The sequence below is a fragment of the Lactuca virosa genome, chromosome 6, assembly GCF_052849685.1.
Source record: "Lactuca virosa cultivar CGN04683 chromosome 6, Lactuca_virosa_CGN04683_v6, whole genome shotgun sequence".
NCBI classification, from domain to species: Eukaryota; Viridiplantae; Streptophyta; class Magnoliopsida; order Asterales; family Asteraceae; genus Lactuca; species Lactuca virosa.
The window spans coordinates 217,336,375-217,358,082 of record NC_136431.1 but is presented as its reverse complement, the minus strand read 5'-3'; the positions used below and the strand labels follow the sequence as shown (position 1 = coordinate 217,358,082).

Here is a 21,708-nt window from a genome sequence, read left to right as displayed (position 1 = left end):
CCAAGCCTATAGGGGTAGAATGGATAGACACGATAAAACTCAATGAACTTGGAAAGGTTGAAAAATACAAAGCCAAATTAGTAGTAAAAGGATATGCCAAGTGAGAAGGTGTAAATTATAATGAAGTGTTCGCCCCTGTGGCTCGGTGGGACGCGATCAGGACTCTAATAGCAGTGGCGACACAAAGAAAGTGGACAGTATACTAATTAGATGTCAAAAGCACCTTCTTAAATGGTGAACTTAAGGAGGTGATGCATGTCACTCAACCAAAGGGGTTCATAAAGAAAGTAGAGGAAGCTAAGGTGTACAGGTTAAAGTGTGCATTGTACGGATTAAAGCAATCTCCTCGAGCTTGGTTTAATCGGATAGAAAGTTACTTCATACGTGAAGGGTTCAAGAAAAGTAGCCATGATCACACACTATTTTTAAAGAAGGTGAAGGATAAAGTCATCATTATTATCTTATACATTGATGATTTAATCTATGTTGGAAACGATCCAATGATGTTTGAGTCATTTAAAAAAAGCTATGCAACATGAATTCGAAATGACTGATCCAGGGAAGATGAAATTCTTCCTTGGAGGGAAAGTTAACCAGAATTCAGAAGGAATCACATCGTGTCAATTACAATATGCAAAATAAGTCCTAAAGCGTTTCAGAATGTGGGAAGCAAATGAGGTGAAGAATCCAATTGTTCTTGGTACAAAACTTATGAAGCTCATAGCAGCGAAGGACGTGAATAACACCAAGTATATGAGTCTCATAGGAAGTCTCATGTACTTAACAGTGACACGGCCAGATTTGATGTATGTTGTCGGCTTGTTAGCCGATTTATGTGAAAACCCAAAGAAGAACACATGGTTGTGGCAAAGTGAGTATTGAGGTATATAAAGGGGACTATAAATTATGGGTTACACTACAGGAATGATCAAAGTCAGAAGTTAAAGGTGTTCACTGAAATTAGTTATGCCCGTGATCTAGAGGATCAAAAAAGCACATCAAGGTATGTGTTTTTGCTCAGTGGAGCTGCAATATATTGGAGCTCACGTAAGCAAGAAGTGGTCACCTTGTCAACAAACGAAGCATAATATGTTGCGGCTACAACATGTTCATGTCATTGCGTATGGATGAAAGGGATACTCGAAGAACTTGAAGAAAAAGATAGAACAATGGAGATTATGTGTGATAGTTGTTTAGCCATAAAGCAGTCAAAGAACCTAGTAATGCATCGAAGAACAAAGTGTATAGATGTCCGTTTCCATTAAAGCACAGAAGTGGTGAATAAAGATATCATCCAACTAAAGTTATGTAGAACAAAGGAGCATCTAGAAGACATCATGACCAAGCCATTGACACTGAATGTATTTGAGTTGATCAGGAAGGAAATCGGGGTGCAATATGTTAAACAATAAGCTTAATGCTTACTTGTTTAAGGGAAGGAATTTATTAGGTTGTTATTTATGGTTGGGTTAGCCCATGTTTATTTGAGTCTATTTAAATAAGGCCTATGTCATGTGTCTATGTGACTTGTTAATTCATATTACTCGGTCATACCTTCTTATCTTCCTCGTGTTGAACGTAGAATTAGGGATGTGGCAATGTATTTTGATTTTTGAGCTTTTTCCAGTCTTCTCTATGTATAATGGCTATTTAAAGCCTCTTAGATCTTGAATAAATTATCTAAAATTTTGTGAGTCGAATCAACTTATTATCACTTGTATCCAACATTAATCACTTTAACCCACAAATATTTGCTTTCATTTACAAACCACCATTGTCAATACTGAAGAAAAAACACAATAAAAATTTCCTAGTTTCTGACAACAATACCTTTTTTTACATGACCATTAAATCCTACTTAACCTAGTTGATCTTCGTTCATGGCTTTCCCCCCCCCCCCCCCCAAAAGAACCGAGATCTTAAAGTTTCTAAGAACCGAATTACTTGAGTTAGAACCTTAAAGCTTGACATAATATATATTTCTCAACTCCCAATATTGTTTGCAATAATGTCGTTCTAACTCCAGTTGAAAGCATTTTAACTTTCCGTTTTGATAGATTTACTATTATTTTTAATTTATCAATGTTCACCTTTCACCCCTCTATCTGGAAAAAATAATCTTATATAATTTAACAAAGGTATAAGATCGTTAAAAACCCTTCCTTTTTTGTTTTAATAGTTTAAAACCATTTCAAGTCTTTAAATACTCAGATACATCATTTTTCGGAAAACAGTCCTATTGCCTTACATTCTCTAAACATTCACAGGTTTTAAAAGTGTTTTATTACATACATAAAGTAACCACTACATAATTATGGACTTCTTAAATATCCAAGATCATCTAACCTTCATTCACCACCTTTACCTGAATATATTTCAAAATATAGGTTAGGCATTGGAAATACCTAGTAAGTAAAATTGGGATTTCAAATCTTCAAAGTCAAATGAATTGGCATCTTAGTTTGGCAAATGGGAAATCTCCAAAAAAAATCATTTAAACAATCTTATATATTAAAAAAAACTCATTTCCATTCAAAACTTGAACTCTTTAGGTCTAAAAATCTCTTTAAAGCTTGTAACATCCCAAAAATCATAGGCAAATTTTTGATTTTTAAAAGAGGTAAAAACTATGTTCCATCAAATCCAAGTCACCAAAAATATAGTTTTACAATCATATCAAATCAAAGTAATAAAGTCAAGAATCTCCAAGAATATGACAACTGATGAGATGACGTGTACAATCACGCCTTTGCCATGCTCCTATCATCGGATGTACCTGAAACCAGAAAACCAACAAATGTAGCCGAAGATTAGTGAGTGTTCCCCAAAGTACCACACACAACAATACATATATAATGCATACACACTCGGACCTCAACATTAGACTGGATTGCCATTAAGCCTACAGTACGGGACTGGATTGCCTTCCCGACCCACAAGTCCTGACTGGCTTGCCCCCGAGCCATATCATAATACTAGATTACTCTCTCGGCCCTCAACTTATGAATGGATTGCTCTCGATTCCGCAATATAAGACTGGATTGCCCTCCTGGCCCTCGGCTTTTGACTGGATTGCTCCCGGATTTGATGGCTTACCGCACAAAGCAGTACCACCTCAACCCAACTACACTATGTCAACATATGCAAACTATAATAAATTACCATCAAGTACAAATAATCACATAAATCTACTAGTTTAACAGATCAATACATCATAGAAACATCTTATACATAAGGATACATAACACAATCTAGTAGGCCAGCTTTTGTGCCTTTCTTTCGCAAGTATAGTGAGGAAAACTCACCTCAAAGTGGAGAATAAAGCAGTAACGATCATTGATCTTAATACCGGCTCTACAGGTCACCTATACAACAAACAACGACCATGTCTCAAACTACAACTCAAAATACCCCATTTGACCTAAGGTCAAACTTAGTCAAAGTCAACGTAAAAAAGTCAAAGGCCAATATTCATCCATTATATGCCCAACGTAACAGTTTTATGCCCTGCATGGTTCCTAAGGTGGCAAAACAGGGAAAATGGAGCTACGTGCCGCGTAAGGGAATTTACGCCCTGCGTAACCCCTGAAAGCCAAACTCAATCATTAATTCATTAATTCAGACCAATATCTGTTATAACTTCCAAATATCTATTATTACAAACATATTAATGGATAAAGTCTCAGACTTTATCCATTTGCAAGCATACCAAGGGAACACAATCAAAATCTAAGTCCAAAAAGTCACCCATTGCTCCATAACTCATGCATGGATGGATGAGAATGACCAAGCTCTCATTTTTATGACTTATCAATCCTAAAAACGTCTAGAAATGACACTACAGTGGTATGGAGTAGCTCATACTCAAATACACCATGGTTATTGTGACAAAAAACATGAAAACATATAGCCAAGGTAGATCTAGCATTAAAACACATCAATGTGGGAACTTTATACCTTCCGGAGACGGTTGAGGGAATGAAACTTTTGGATCCAAGCTGATTTAAGCTTCGAAGTGATTCCACAACCTTCTTTTTCCTTCAAAAGTGAAGACAAAACACTCACAAGTCCCAAAAACACACCAATGGGGATTAGGGTTTCAAAGAGGCCATTTGGGAGGATGGAAGGGCCTAAAGGGAGTTAGAGCCTTTAAATTGGGCTCAAAACCACAAGATTAAATTTTTGGTTCTAGGCAGCTACACGCTGCATAACTTCATCTATGCCCTGTGTAGATCATTTAAGTCCCGTATCCATATACCCTCCTACATGCTGTGTAGGAGACCACCCTACGCCCCACGTAGGACAAAACTTCACCATACTTCAAACTTACAATAAAGGAAAGAAATATACCTGCAAGGACCGGGTGTTACAATTCAACCCTACTTGGACTAGATTTCATCCTCGAAATCCTCGACTACGAATAGATCCGGATAGTGCTCACACATCTCTGCCTCGGGGTCCCAGGTCCACTCGGAACCCTTTTGATGTTGCCATTGAACCTTAACCAAAGGTACCAGCTTGTCGCGCAAAGCCTTCATCTTCCTATCCAGTATAGCCACCAACCTGTCTACATAATTCAGGCGATCATCGACCTGAATGTTGTCCAAAGGAACCACCACCGAATCATCAACCACACACTTCCGAAGCTGAGAAACATGGAAGGTGTTGTGAATCTGACTATGCTCCTCAGGTAGATCCAATCGGTAGGCCACCTTGCGTACTCTGGGGACTACTCGAAACGGTCCAATAAATTGGGGACCCAACTTTCCCCTCTTCCTAAAGCATATAACACCCTTCCAGGGTGATACCTTCAGTAAAACTATATCCCATGCCTGGAACTCTAGCTCGGATCATCGTCTATCTGCATAACTCTTCTTTCGGCTCTGAGTTGTGTGTAATCACTGCCTAATATATTGGATAAGCTCCATCGTCTGAAGAACCTGAGGCAATCGTTGACCGTAAGACTATGAAGTTGCGACGCAAGATGGTTGATTTAGTGCTTGTGCGCTGGAAACATACGAATGGACCAAATCTCACCTGGGAAACGGAGAGTGACATGATGAGTCACTACCCGCAGTTGTTTGGTGATGTGTGATTCCGGGGACGGAATCATACTAAGGGGGAGAGAATTGTAACACTCGTGTTTCTAGCTTAGGCATTAATATTAAGGTGATATTCTAGGTTAACCTTTGTAACTCATTTTGAAGAAATGAAAAAGGAATTAGGTGAATTCTATGTGTTTTATGCTTAATTACTAGGAGTTAATTAATTAAGAATAAAAATGAGCGTCGAAAATAAATTTTAAATAAAGCCGATATCTATTAAGAAAGTTGTAGTGGTCGTGACAAGGATTACGGATATATAAAGAATGCCGAAATCCGAGTTATAACGAAGAAGTTATGACCTGTCGAAGTTTCACGACAAAACCGGCTCGGTGCTGAATGTCGTAAAAACTGAGTTTTCGATAACCTACTTTTTAGCCTTAGTGATCTAAACGTAACTCGTAGTGTTCGTTAAACCGAGAGTAGGTATAAAAAGAACACCCAAATCTGACTTCGTATGAGGAAGTTATTATTTTTCGAAGTTTCAGCTTAGCAGTAGACAGCTAAAAACTCGAATTTTAGATCGAGTGATTTTTAGCCGACACGACCTAAACGAGAATCGAAGGTCTCGTAAATAGCAGCACAACGGTAAAAAGTCTGACGAAAACGGACGTCGGATGAAGAAGTTATGAATTTTTAACGAATTTCCTGTCCCGGTCTGTTAAAAATAATAATATAAAAATTAAAGTCAAAATTAGCCGACGAAGTCTAAACGGAAGTTGTAGAGCGTAATAATATATACCTTCTTAAGGAAGGGTTTTGATAAACTTTTATCATGTTTTGTTTTGGGGACCTATTCCGCAACATCTTTTGAAAAGATTTCTCTGATTTTATTTTAAAAAGCATAAATTAAATCGGTCTTTTCTGGCCGAGAAATTAGGGGATGTCACAGTTGGTATCAGAGCATTAGTTTAAGCGAACTAAGAAATATCCTACGATTTATAGACTTGAACTTAGAATGCTAAGTGATGATTGTGAGGTGAGTGTCAACCATATTTTAGACACGAGCACTAGTTTATTTTAGGAAAGGTGCCTAAACTGCCTTTATGTGCTAAATGCTATATGGTGCCATATATGCCATTATTTGTTCGGATCTATGGTCTGTTGCCGACCAGATCTGGAAACCTTATGTGTGTAGGATTCTAAGCGTATGATTATGAGATTAGAACTAACATGTAAACATTTTGGAGTGATAAGGGAATTGACATGTCTAACAAGGATAAAGACCTAAATTCGCCTTATTCGGTATATAGATTGTAATGGCAAGAACTCGAAGTGGAGCAGGAAATGCAAACAGAAACCAACAACCTCAACCTCAAGTGGTGGAACAGGTGCCGATAGTAGGAGCTGCACCCGAACCCATCACCATGGCTGGAGTACGAACTATGATTCAGACCATGATGGCTGAACAAAAGGAGGAGTTGAGGCAAAGGTTGCTGAACAACAGGGATGAACCTTCAGTTCCTGTTGAACAACGTGAACTAAATGACGATCGATCTGAAGAAGGGAACAACAGCAGATCGGTTGGTCATAGTGAACCGCTTGTGGTCGGGAGGAATAACCACGAGGGTAGAGTGGAGAGAAATGGGTGCAAGTATAAGGACTTTATGGCTTGCAAGCCATCGACCTTCACTGGAAAAGAAGATCCTGTCAGAGTAATGGACTGGATCTCAGAAATGGAGTTGGCTTTCATGACTTGTGATTGCCAAGGCAAGTTACAAACCACCTTGCAGTGCGTCAGTTCAGGGGTAGTGTTGCTCGTTGGTGGAATACATTGGGGAATACCTTAAGCCCTAATGAGCCATTACAAATGACTTGGGCAGAGTTCTTGGTGCACTTCAAGCGCAAGTACTGCTCGGCCCAAAATGTACTTGAGTTAGAAAACCAATTTCTAACGTTGAAGAAGGAGAGTATGACCGTTGACGAATATACGAATAACTTCACAGACAAAATGGAGTTTGCTTTGCGTATCGTCCCAGATGAGCTGGCGAAAATTGACAGGTACGCAAAGGGACTTCCATGGGAGTATACGGTGCCAGTACGTCAGGCGCTTACTTTGGAGGCAGCTATCTGGGCTACCAAGTCTGTTGAAGATATGATTAAGGGGAGAGCCGCCAGCAAGGTTGAAGTTGGCGAAAAGAGAAAGTTTGAAGGAACGTCAGGTTCCAATAAAAAGAACAAATTCTCGAAGTCTGGTTCGAGAAAATTCGGAGGAGGAGCCGGAGCCAAGTGGTGTGACAAGTGTAAGAAGAAACATGTTGGGAAATGCAGCGTGGGAATCACTTGTTACAAGTGTGGAAAGCCAGGGCATTATGCCAATAATTGCACCTTCACTAATAATTTCTGTCATGGGTGCCATGAAGAAGGGCATATTTTGAGGGATTGCCCGAAGAAGAAAGACGCAGCAAAACCCAATCTTCCACCTTTATTTCGCATGAATTTGGTAGAAAACTAGCTTTGCCTGTTGATAGACTAGTTAATGCTTTATTAGTCGAAATTGCTAGTGGCAAGTTTGTACCTGTTAGCCATCGTATGAAAAACATCATCATTGACTTGGATGGGAATAAGTTCCACGAGGAATTATTGCCTATCGAGTTAAATGGTTTCGACATAGTTTTAGGAATGGATTGGCTTAGCGCCAATGATGCCGAAATAATGTGTAGGAAGAAGTTAGTAAAAGTAAACCCGCCAGGGAAAGAGTCGTTTATGGTGTATGGAGACAAACGCAGAGTAAATTCTGGAATCATTTCCCTAATGAAAGCCAGAAAGTGTTTGGCCAAGGGGTGTACATCATATCTAGCGTTCGTGATCGATGCTAAGAAGGAAAAGAAGGAGGTGCAGGATATTCCGGTGGTGTGTGATTATCCGGAAGTCTTTCCCGAAGATCTTCTCGGATTGCCCCCTGATCGACAAGTAGAATTCCGTATCGACTTGTTACCAGGAACGACGCCGATAGCAAAAGCACCATATCGATTAGCACCAACCGAGATGAAAGAACTTATGACACAACTTTAGGAGTTATTGGACAAAGGTTTCATTCGACCTAGTTCATCACCCTGGGGAGCCCCTGTGTTATTTGTAAAGAAGAAAGACGGGAGCATGAGAATGTGCATCGATTACAGAGAGCTGAATAAAGCGACGATAAAGAACAAGTACCCGTTGCCGAGGATCGATGACCTGTTCGACCAGTTGCAAGGTTCGAGCTATTTCTCGAAGATCGATCTTAGGTCAGAATACCATCAACTAAAGGTGAGAGAGCAGGATATCGAGAAGACTGCGTTCAGAACAAGATATGGACACTATGAATTTTTGGTTATGTCGTTCGGATTAACCAATGCCCCAGCAGCTTTCATGGATTTGATGAACAGGGTTTGTAAACCATACCTTGATAAATCCGTGATAGTATTTATAGACGATATCTTGATCTATTCGAAAAGCAAACAGGAGCACGAAAAGCATCTGCGTGAGGTGCTAGAAGTTCTGAAAGAGGAGAAGCTGTATGCAAAGTTCTCCAAATGTGAATTTTGGATTCAAGAAGTCCAATTTTTAGGTCATGTGGTTAACAAAGATGGAATAATGGTTGACCCAGCAAAGATTGAAGCTGTAATGAAGTGGGAACAACCAAAAAGTCCTATAGAGATTCGAAGCTTTTTAGGATTAGCCGGATATTATCGCCGATTTATCCAAGGCTTTTCTTTGATCGCTACTCCATTAACAGCTTTGACCCACAAAGGAGCTACTTATGCTTGGAATGAGAAGCATAGGAAGCCTTTGAAAAGTTAAAGAAGAGATTGTGTGAAGCACCGATTCTTTCGTTACTTGAAGGAGTTGATGACTTCGCAGTTTATAGCGATGCCTCTGGAGTTGGGTTAGGATGTGTTCTGACCCAAAGGGATAAAGTGATAGCGTATGCATCGAGGCAGTTGAAAGAGCACGAAAAGAACTACCCCACTCATGATCTGGAGTTGGCAGCGGTAGTATTCGCCTTAAAGATATGGAGACACTATCTTTATGGTACTAAATGCAAACTTTTCACTGATCATAAGAGTCTTCAATATCTCTTTAATCAGAAGGAATTGAACATGAGGCAGCGGCGCTGGCTGGAACTACTCAAGGACTACGACTGTGAGATACTTTACCACCCTGGTAAAGCAAATGTTGTTGCTGATGCTCTCAGTCGGAAGGTAAATCTTGAAAAGAGAAGGCCAAGAGCACTGAAAATTGAAGTCGTCTCGACAATTGTGGAAAGTATAAAGAAAGCTCAGGAGGAAGCCTTGGAGAAAAATGACCGGAAGGAGGAACGTTTGGGAAAAACATTGGTGTTTGATACAAACGGTCAAGGATTGAAGATATTCAAAGATAGGATTTGGGTACCTAAGACGGGAGGAGTAAGAGGTCTTCTAATGGAAGAAGCTCACAAAACCATGTACTCGATTCATCCCGGCAGTACGAAAATGTATAGGGATCTAAAACCCTATTACTGGTGGCCAACGATGAAGCTTGATGTTGCTAAGTATGTAGCCGAGTGTGTAACTTGTGCTAGGGTTAAGGCACAACATCAGAAACCGTATGGGAGTTTAGAACCTTTACCTGTACCCATGGGTAAATGGGAGGACATTACCATGGATTTTGTGACTAAACTGCCCAGAACAAGGAACGGTCACGACATGATTTGGGTGGTCGTTGATCGCTTCACTAAGAGTGTGCATTTCATAGCCGCTAACGGGAAATGGACTATGGATAAACTTGCGAATTCTTATGTGAAGGAAATTGTGAGGCTACACGGTGTTCCGTTAACGATTGTATCTGATTGTGACAGCCGTTTTGCCTCAAGGTTTTGGAGCAATATACAAGAGGAATTGGGTACCAAGTTGTGTTTGAGTACAGCTTACCATCCGCAAACTGATGGTCAAAGCGAACAAACAATTCAAACATTGGAGGATATGCTGAGAGCATGTACCCTAGAATTCCAAGGTAACTGGGATGAACACTTACCTCTAGTAGAATTCTCCTATAATAATAGTTTCCACTCAAGCATTAAGATGGCACCTTATCATGCCTTGTATGGAGAAAAGTGTCGAACGCCATCGTGTTGGCTGGAAGCTGGGGAAAAGCAGTTTATGGGACCCGAAATAGTCCATCAGAATGCTGAAAAGTTGAAAGTGATAAGGGAAAGGATGTTAGCTGCTCAAGATCGACAAAAGAGCTATGCTGACAAGAAAAGACAACCGATATCCTTCGAAGTTAGAGATTCGGTTTTACTTAAAGTCTCGCCGTGGAAAGGACTTATAAGATTTCATAAAAGGGGAAAGTTGAGTCCAAGGTTTATTGGACCATTTAAAGTTCTTCAGAGGATCGGGAATCAAGCTTACAAGCTAGAATTACCGGAAGAACTGAAGGGTATTCATAACACATTTCATGTGTGTTATTTGAGGAAGTTGACGGGAGATGTGCCCGACATAATTCCGATTTTTGAGTTAAGGTTGGATGAAAACAAGAGGTTGATTGAAGAACCTGAGGCAATCGTTGACCGTAAGACTATGAAGTTGCGACGCAAGATGGTTGATTTAGTGCTTGTGCGCTGGAAACATACGAATGGACCAAATCTCACCTGGGAAACGGAGAGTGACATGATGAGTCACTACCCGCAGTTGTTTGGTGATGTGTGATTCCGGGGACGGAATCATCCTAAGGGGGAGAGAATTGTAACACTCGTGTTTCTAGCTTAGGCATTAATATTAAGGTGATAGTCTAGGTTAACCTTTGTAACTCATTTTGAAGAAATGAAAAAGGAATTAGGTGAATTCTATGTGTTTTATGCTTAATTACTAGGAGTTAATTAATTAAGAATAAAAATGAGCGTCGAAAATAAATTTTAAATAAAGCCAATATCTATTAAGAAAGTTTTAGTGGTCGTGACAAGGATTACGGATATATAAAGAATGCCGAAATCCGAGTTATAACGAAGAAGTTATGACCTGTCGAAGTTTCACGACAAAACCGGCTCGGTGCTGAATGTCGTAAAAAGTGAGTTTTCGATAAACTACTTTTTAGCCTTAGTGATCTAAACGTAACTCGTAGTGTTCGTTAAACCGAGAGTAGGTATAAAAAGAACACCCAAATCTGACTTCGTATGAGGAAGTTATGATTTTTCGAAGTTTCAGCTTAGCAGTAGACAGCTAAAAACTCGAATTTTAGATCAAGTGATTTTTAGCCGACACGACCTAAACGAGAATCGAAGGTCTCGTAAATAGCAGCACAACGGTAAAAAGTCTGACGAAAACGGACGTCGGATGAAGAAGTTATGAATTTTTAACGAATTTCCTGTCCCGGTCTGTTAAAAATAATAATATAAAAATTAAAGTCAAAATTAGCCGACGAAGTCTAAACGGAAGTTGTAGAGCGTAATTTTACCTACGCGTGCATATAAAGAACATCAAAAACGGAGCTTGTATGCGAAAGTTATGGATTTTAGAAGTTTTGGCGCGAAAAACGAGAAAAATTGCTAAAACCGAGAAATTTCGCAAGGTGGACTCCGGACACGTGTCCTCGCCTCGCATCCGACGAGTGTCCAAGAAGGTTGCTGAGTCATCCGAACCGGACAGCTAGTCCGAAGCCGTCCAGTAGCGGTGCGACACGTACCCTCTTTCACGTGACCGAGCCCTCGCATGAAGCCACGGATGCCTCTACTTCGGACCTAGGCTTCGGTCCAATCACAAGAGGCCAGCAGCCCCCTCGCATGCGCAGTCACGTGCGAGCCTATGCCCTGCGAACTTTGGATCTTCGCCACCTGGAGGCTTCTCTGCCGTTGGATCAGGAGGCTCTCCCCTATAAATAGGAGGGTGCGAGACCTCCCGGGTATATTTTGGAAAAGTGTCAATTTTAGCCCCTAAACTCATATTTCTTTCATATTAACATCCCCTGAAGCCCCGGTATCGATTATAACCCCTGGAATACGCCACGAAGTGCCCGTGAAGCCCGGAAAATTTATCTTTTCGGTTTTGAAATCCGACCTTTACAGATCCCGGTTTCTCAATAAAACTCCCGGTTTTATTAGAAACGAACGTTTTAGGAAACGAATTGCTGCCCGATTATCATCAAATCAAGTGAGTGTGTAGTTAGTTTCAATTTACACATAGATATGAAGTATTTACCTTAAAATACATGTTATGTGTAAATATGTTAATTGTTTATTTGAGGTGACTGTTGAATAGATGTTTTATACAAGTTTTAAACTATATATGTATTTTTTCTACAAATATGTTGGGTAGAACATAGGTAGACAAAATAGTCGGTGGGTGTTAAAAATGATGAGAGGCCTCGGTGTCGGTGTTGTTGTTGGTGTTATTGGTGAAGTCGTCTAGCGGAGTATAGATGACGACCACGGACCTTTCTAGACAGTCCAGTGGCACACTAGCAGGTTCGCAACTTGTAGGTGTTGATGAACTAAATGTTCATTGGTGTACTCCAACCCCCCTCATGGTTGCCTTTAGGACATGTGTGGCTGAGGAGTCCCTTTAGCAGTAGTGTCCAACCCGATGATATTCCTTAGGCTAAGTCCCTTGTGTTAGGTGTTTAGGGACGTAAAGTGAGGACAATGGGAATGGGTAATCTGGGTTATTGTTGATTGGTGAACTTAATAAGTTATTATTATTGTGGGTTGAAAACCCTATATGCTCACCAGGCTCCCAAGCCTGACCCACTCAGTTTTTTTTTATGATTACAGGTAGTGGACCCCGAGCATAATCGGAGGACGATGAGAGATTTTTGATTATAGGTCAGTAGTTGTAAATAACTGTAGTAAGGCTTATAATGTCTTGTTTATGCTTTTGATTTGTATCGGAAAATGACATCCCGAGGTTTTGATATATATATATATATATATATATATATATATATATATATATATATATATATATATATATATATATATATATATATATATATATATATATATATATATATATGGAAATATATACCTTCTTAAGGAAGGGTTTTGATAAACTGTTATCATGTTTTGTTTTGGGGACCTATTCCGCAACATCTTTTGAAAAGATTTCTCTGATTTTATTTTAAAAAGCATAAATTAAATCGGTCTTTTCTGGCCGAGAAATTAGGAGATGTCACACCAAATCATGTGTCGGGTATTTAACCTTGTGAGGATTCAGCTGTATGGATACATAAGTTATGACCCTGCCTTGTTGCATGAGCACCGCCCTAAACCTATGATCTACACATCACCAAATACCATAAGATCCTCAATACCCTCTGGGTGCCTCAATATCAAGGCCTCAATGCAACCTGCTGCTCAGGCCCACAACAAAAATCCACACTCTTCTTCATCAGGCGAGTCAGAGGAACAACAATCTTGGAGAAATCCAGAATGAATCTCCGGTAGTAAGCATACACTCCTAGAAATATCCTAATCTTCGACGGAGATCTCAGAACCTCCAACTGTATAATTGCCTCAATCTTGGTCGAGTAGACTAGATTCCCGTTCTGATTGATGAGGTGTCCCAGAAACTGGACTTCTCATAACCAAAACTCATACTTTGAGAACTTATCATAAAGCCTCTCATGTCTCAGCACTCCAGGTAACTCCTAAAGATGCTCCTCATGCTGCTCACTGGTCTTGAAGTAGACTAGAATATCATCAATGAAAACAATAACTAATCGGTTGAGCATCGGCCTGCATACCCAGTTAATCAAATCCGTAAACATTGCTAGTGTGCTGGTGAGCCCAAACGGCATCATCACGAACTCGTAATGACCATAACAAGTTTGGAACACTGTCTTCTCCACATCCTCATCTCTAACTCTCATCTGGTTGCAACCCGAACTCAGATCAATCTTGGAGAACCAAGATGCACCCTGCAACTGATCGAAAAGATCATTAATCCTAGGGAGTAGGTAACGATTCTTCACCATCAACTTGTTCAATTCCTGCTAATTTATGCACATACGGTGACACCCATCCTTCTTCTTCAAAAATAGAATTGGTGCTCCCCAGTGTGAATTGCTCGGTCTAATAAACTATTTTCCCAACAACTCCTGAAGCAGAGAGGACAACTTCTGCATCTCTGGTGGTGCGAGGGGATACGACGCCTTAGCAATCGGGGCCGCACCAGGAATCAAATCGATCATGAACTCTACCTGCCTCACGGGAGGCACACCAGGTAAATCCTTCGGAAAAAAAATATGGAAACGCTCTAACCACTGGCACATCTGAAACTGAAACTCTCCCCTCAACTCGAGTGTCAGCCACATAAGCGAGATAACCCAAGTCTCCATGTTGGAGATACTGTCTTGCCTCGCAGCTGAACAAAAAGTTGAAACAACCCTGGTGCTCTCACCATAAATGGTTATCTCTCCCCCACTTGGAGTTCGAACCACTACTAATTGTCTCTCACAATCGATCATAGCTACAACCCTACTCAACCGGCCCATCCCCACAATCACTCATACATCCCCCATAGGGATGGGAATCAATTCAATCTGTTAAGATACCCTGAATATCTCCAAGATACAATCACGAAACACACTCGAAGAAAAACCTTGTGTTCATTGGCAATGGAAACATGCAACGGACACTCCAACTCCCTAAGAGTCATATCGTAATCTCTACTCGAGACATAAAAGACTCACTCGCACCAATATCAAAAAGTACAAGAGCTGGAATCGAGTTCACTAAGAAGGTACCTATCAGGAATACAAACATAAGCATACAAGAAATAACTCGAAAAAATAATAAATGAATACGTTTCAGTAATGAAATCAGGCGCCACCCTGGCCTCCACTGTTGTGACCTGAAAAGCTCGACCCCTAGCCTTCGGGGCCTCGGTCCTCCCTTGGCGCACATCTGTGATTCGGAGAGTGGTCGGTTCCGGTGCCTGCACTGGTTTGGCGTTGAGCAATGGACAATTGGCCTTCACATGGCCAACTTGATCACGATGATAACAAATCATGGTGCTCGATGGCGGAGCCTGTTAACAACAATCCCTCACATAATTCCCCTCCCTGCCGCAATTACGGCATGATGTTGATGATCGACACATCCCCTCATGCATATTCCTATGCTTGACACAAGTACGGCCCCTCGGTCCTCCAGATCACAAATCAACGGGTTTGAACCGCTTCGCTTATGGATGTGTCTGAACTAGGGTATGCTTATTCTCTCTTGTCTGGGTCTCAATCTCAATCTCCCTCCTTTGAGCGAAAGACTACAACTCAACTCGTGGATCTCTGTCTTGACCATGTTCAAGAAACAAGACATATGCACCTGCTCCGAAGCAGCATACTCGGGGTAGAAATAGGCTCTCTCAGTGAACATCTTGGTGATCTCGGTCACCAGCTCTGTCGTCTGCTTCAGCGACAAATACTCATGGGCTAACCTCTCCCTCTCAACCAATGGAACGTACTTAGTACGAAATATCTCTGTGAACTGCTCCCAAGTCACTGCAGCTTTCTTTGCAGGAGAATAAGCACTTTTCACCAGCTTCCACCAGTCCTTCGCCCGCAAATGAAGAAGGTTCAAGGCGAACTTAACCTTCTGGTCCCCTGGGCACGAGTAGGTGAAGAAACAACCCTCCATATTAGATAGCCATCTCATGGCAACGATTGGGTCCTTGACCCCATCGAACTTCGGGGGCTTTCTGTTTCTAAAGTCCTAATACTGAACTATCCCTATCATCTGGAGTCCCGCAACAGCAACGACTACGGTGGTTGCGGTAGAAGCAACCTCGCTAACGGCGACGTATCACTTATCAAAAATCTCAATCATAGCGGTTTGGATAGACCCAAACATCTCTGGGATCGCCTCCCTAACAACCATGGTCACCTGAGTGGTGATCATCTCTCGAATCTCGTCGTCAGTCAATCTTAGCCTCTTCAGGCCGTCTGCTCCAGACCCCGAACCTCTCGTGATCGCCATATTGAAAACAAACCGAAATACATCAGAAAATCCACAATTAATACTACTACATTATTATGGAAGCACTAAATTCCCGGGATTCGTGACTTCCTTGATACGTGTACGGGTCCAGTGCTTCCAATAGTATGAGCACATACTACCTTCCACACCTACCCGTATTTGCCTCAAAGGATCGCCACGGACCACTCGGACAGCAAACCCAAACTAATAGGATACACATACATCCTATACTCACCCTCTTAGGAGCAACTAATCATTCCTTATGCTGGCCTTCTACAAACCACATTCACATATGAAACTTCCACTAACCCAACAACCGCTCGTGTATGCTAATCATAAATAACATTGGATTCGATAGATAATCGAATAATTTATTTTACCCTATGCCCACAACCAGACAAAGAACTTGAAATAAGGCTAAATCAAACATTCTCAAGCTATAAAATCTTAGTTATGTACAACTATGATGCACACACTAAGAAACTACAATGATAATGTTAGTTCCATATAGAATATCAAGCATCATAAATCAGATAGTTCTATCATGTAATTCTTGAAGATCCCTAGACTACCAACTAGCATGAAATTCTATCATATCATCAATACACAAACAGGTGTGGGTATCTTGGGGAATACTTTCATTGGCTTCAACTGATTGTATACATCGCATCCTCTCCGTTGATCATTTTAGAATTAATTTTGAAAATTATTTTGCAGATCCTTAGTTTGGTGTGGAATCACACAGGTGTTTATCCAATTCTCTCAAACCAGGGCGCTAATACAAACTTGTAACATTTCAAAAGTAATAGGAAATTTTTTGATTTTTAAAAGAGGTAAAAACTGTGTTCCATCAAATCCAAGTCACCAAAAACATAGTTTTACAATCATATTAGATCAGAGTAATAAAATCAAGTATCTCCAAAACGTGACAATCAATGAGATGATGTGTACAATCACGTCTTCGCCTTGACCTATCATCGGATGTACCTGAAACCATAAAACCAACAATTGTATGCCAAAGCTTAGTGAGTTTCCCCCAAAGTACCACACACAACAATACATATATAATGCATGAACATTGGGCCTACTTCATTAGACTGGATTGCCCCTAGGCCTAAATTACGAGATTGGTTTGCCCTCCTGGCCCACAGCTCCCGACTAGCTTGTTCCCGAGCCGACAACATAAGACTGGATTTCCCCCGGCCCTCACCTTAAGACTGGATCGCTCATGAGCCCACATCATAAGACTGGATTTCCCTCCCGACCCTCATCTTATGACTGGATTGCTCCTAGGTTTGTTGGCTTAACGCATAAGGCAGTATCGCCTCAACCCAACCATAATATGTCAAAATATGTAAACTATAATCAATTACCAACAAGTACAAATAGTTATATAGATCTACAAGTCTAACACATCACTATAACATTGAAACATTCTATACACAAGGATACATAACACAATATAGTGGGTCGGCATTGGTGCCTTCGACCCACGAGTATAGTGAGGAAAACTCACCTCAAAGCCCAGAATGTAGCAGTAACAATCACTGATCTGAATACTGGCTCTAAAGGTCACTTATACAACAAACAGGGACCAAGTCGAAAACTACAGCTCAAAATACCCCATTTAACCTATAGTCAAACTTGGTCAAAGTCAACGGTCAACAATCAAAAAGTCAAAGGTCAACATTCATCCATTCAACGCCCAAAGTAACAGTTCTACGCCCTGCGGAGAGTCTAAGGAGGCAAAACGTGGAAAAATGGAGCTACGCCCCACGTAAGGGAATTTACGCCCAATGTAACCCCTAGAACCCCCACTTAATCATTAATTCATTAACTAAGACCAATATCTCTTCCAACTTCCAGATCTCTATTCTTACAAACGTCTTAATGGATAAAGTCTCAAACTTAATCCATTTACATGCTTACCAAGGGCACAAAATCATAATCTAAGTCCAAAAAGTAACCCAATGCTCCATAACTCATGCATGGATCGATGAGAGTGACCAAGCTCTCATTTTTATGACTTATCAATCCTAAAAACATCTAGAAATGAGACTCTAATGGTTTGGAGTAGCTCATACTCATATACACTATGTCTGCGGGGACAAAAGAACATGAAAATTAAAGCAAAGCTAGATGTAACATAAAAACACATCAAGGTGGGAACTTTATACCTTCTAGAGATGGTTGAGGAAATGAAACTTTTATATCCAAGTTGATTTGAACTTTCAAGTGATTCCCTAACCTTCTTCTTCCTTCAAAAGTGAACACAAAACACTCATAAGGATCAAAAAACAATAATAGGGATTAAGGTTTCAAAGGGTCCGTTTGGGAGGATGGAGGCTAAGGATGGAAGGGCTTGAAGGGAGTTGGAGCCTTTAAATAGGGCTGAAAACCCCAAGATTAGAGTTTTGGTTCTGGGCAGCTACACGTTGTGTAACTTGATCTATGCCCTACATAGATCATTTAAGTCTCACATCCATATACCATCATACACGCTACATAGGACTAGGAGTTACAAAGCCCTGCGTAGGACCAAACTTCACCATACTTCAAACTTACAATAAAGGAAAGAAATATACCTACAAGGACCAAGTGTTACAAAGCTTTAACTCTTTCTAAAACACTTTGAAGGTTAAAATCATTAAATAAATGCAAGTACAAGATGTAATGCAATATGTTTGTATTTCCCAAACCTCATTCATCTCTTACCTTCATCTCTCATATCTTTGGTCTCTTTGACTCTTTTTATTCTCCTTGGTTCTCTATATTCTCTATTTTTTTTTATCTTTTTCCATGTACTTGTAGGACACGTACTTCCCAAAATTATATGAATGCATAATCAATGTGAGGAAATCTTTTCAAGCTTTATCTACTTACTCTTAATTATTTCTATTTAATAAAAATTATTTTCATGAATGCATATAAAGTTTATATATGGCCATGTATTCCTTTAAATCACCACCTATGTATTTCAAACATAGGTTACTAAAGGACTAAAATACCTAAAAGGGATACCGTATATCCTAGTTCAAATAACCATCCTTTCTACTTGTAGGACACTTACTTCCCAAAATTATATGAATGTACAATCAATGTGAGGAAATCTTTTCAAGCTTTATCTTCTTACTCTTAATTCTTTCTATTTAATAAAACTTATTTTCATGAATGCATATAAAGGTATATATATAATAATACACATAACACACAAGTGTAACACATTCAAATAAGTTTAATTGATGAAATCATATTCAGTTTGTATATGGCCATGTATTCCTTTAAATCACCACCTATATATTTCAAACATAGGTTACTAAAGGATTAAAATACCCAAAAAAGGATATTGTATATCCTAGTTCAAATAACCATCCTTTCTAACATATATTCATTATATAGGCACTAATAAAAGTGACATGAAGTGAATGCGACCTAAAACGAAAAAGTTATGACCAAGTGGAATGGAGTGGATAGGCTAACATGTGGCCAATGTATTTTTATACCTATAATATCACACAGACAATATACATCTTATACACACCCCAAAAGGTGCACATTTTCCTTTCAAGCCATTATACTTTTCCTAGTTGCATTAAATATTTTGTATATCAAATTGTATTACCTTTTACGGATTAATAACATGAATACATTAAGGTATGAACTCCATCTTCCTCATAACTTAATTAAGTTCATTAAAACAAGTCCAGAGGATTGTAACATACATAAAATATGGTCCCAAAAATTTTGTTTTTAATTTATTAAATAAACAACATTTGTCAAAAACATCCAATCATGTTCATAACCCAAAGTATCCATATCAAAAACATTAGAGTAATATCCCAGGCAAAACATCATGGTGTGTGCAGTGCAGTCATCCCGAGCTCTTCCCCTTGCTACCAGAGGTACCTGAAACCACAACTGGAAACCGTAAGCACAAAGCTTAGTGAGTTCTTCCAAAATACCACATACCAATATACAATAAACATACATCGGGCCCTGCCCGGTCATCGAGCTTAGCTCGGAATGCATATAACATATATCAAATAAACACAAACACACATACAATAATCACATATCATACAACTAGTCTTCGGGCCTTGCCCGACATCAGGCCTTAGCCCGGAAGTGTATAAATACATACACATGCGAGAGTCACGAAGACAGCTAGCATACTAACAAAGCATAAACATGGGCTGGCCTTGGTGCCTTCGACCCGCTAAGCCCGGTAAGGAAACTCACCTCGCAAAGCTGAATGATACGGATGATCCCCGACTGCTGGTCCTACGACTCCCTGAGCTACCAATTATCAAATAAATGTTAATTAAGTTCGGGATCTCCATCACTTAACCACAAGTCTTCACTGGGGTAAAAGACCATTTTACCCCTAACATACTCTTGTCCCAAAATGAAACTCTAAATCATAACCAATGACCCAAAAGAGATAAATGATCCCACAAGGCCTAATATATGGCCCAATCCCTTCACATGGACCTAACCCAAGGCCTAAAACATCTTCCTAACCTAATGAGTCGATTCCAGATGGCCCACTAAGGCCCAAAGCAGAAGCCTAAGGAAACAGCCCAAACCGAGGCCCAAAAGACGCTAGCCCAAATCAACTGAGTTTATGGGGCGTACTCAGTTGTACGCTTAGCGTACATGCTGCATGGCTTGTACGCTGCGCGTACGGGCTTGTACGCCCAACATACTCTCCTGTTAAGCTAAAATCCCAAAAAGAGATTAATCCCTTAAGATCTGAAGCTCCAAATGTAGATCTGAGTCCACTGAAGGATCTTAACCCATAAAGTCGATTACTTGGCGGCTTGGATGCCCCCAAATGGGCCCAAACTTGAAATAATACAACGTACTTCCTTAAAAATGAACAAAAATCATTCATGGATGCTACAAGACTTCCAAGATTGCAACTTTCTGACTTAGGGACTCCCATAACACCAAGGGTGGCAACCCTAAGCTTAGGAAACGATTTTAAACCATAAAGCTTCATTCTTTGGACCAAACAGGTCCAAAAATCAACTCAATAGATCTTAGTATTCATAAGGCAAGTTCAAGACTTTAAACCTTGAAAAGGTTGGAAATGAAGCAATAATCCTAGATCTACACCTTCTCCTTTGAACCACCACCTTGCTTCAACCTTCACTTCCTTGGAGAATGGGTGAAAACACCAATAATGCTCTCAAGAGGCCTTCCAAGCACAAGAACACACAATATATGAATTAGGGTTTCGTGGGAGCTGCTTGAAGGTGAGAGGGAGGCTGGTCTACAAGACATAATGTTCTTTATATAGGGCTCAACTCTAAAATTTAGGGTTTGGGGACTGCACGCGTATGCTGCACGTACTCTTTAGTACGTTGCACGTACGTGCATGTCAGGTGCGATCATCTCATACTAGTACACTGTGTGTACATAGGGTGGTACGCCCTGCGTACGACACCCTTAAGCCCAAATAATGAGGATCCAATGGATCCAAGCCCAATTCAATACAAAATAATTAACCCAAAATATAAATAATACCTTAGAGAAATACCGAGCGTTACAATTTGTGTTACCGAAACTCCATCTAGAGGGGTTATGGACTATTTTAGCAGAAACGTTTATGAGTGACCAAAGTAATAACACCATTTGTGTTACTGAAACTCCATCTAGAGGGGTTATGGACTA

The 21,708-nt window shown here is 40.2% G+C and overlaps 1 protein-coding gene across 1 annotated transcript; it reads left to right on the top strand.

Moving 5' to 3' along the window:
• The first annotated feature begins 660 nt into the window (after positions 1–660).
• LOC145122296 (secreted RxLR effector protein 161-like) lies at positions 661–1,088 on the top strand. Its single transcript, XM_079057920.1, has 2 exons — positions 661–806; positions 923–1,088. Exons 1-2 carry the CDS (start codon positions 661–663, stop codon positions 1,086–1,088), a joined length of 312 nt encoding a protein of 103 aa, XP_078914046.1.
• The last annotated feature ends 20,620 nt before the right edge of the window (positions 1,089–21,708 follow it).

Bases quoted from the DNA above. Each gene is read 5' to 3' on its own strand.
- LOC145122296 (XM_079057920.1), top strand. From the start codon at position 661: ATGTGGGAAGCAAATGAGGTGAAGAATCCAATTGTTCTTGGTACAAAA. The intron at 807-922 runs GTATGTTGTCGG...GTTACACTACAG, and splicing joins GTGACACGGCCAGATTTGAT to GAATGATCAAAGTCAGAAGT.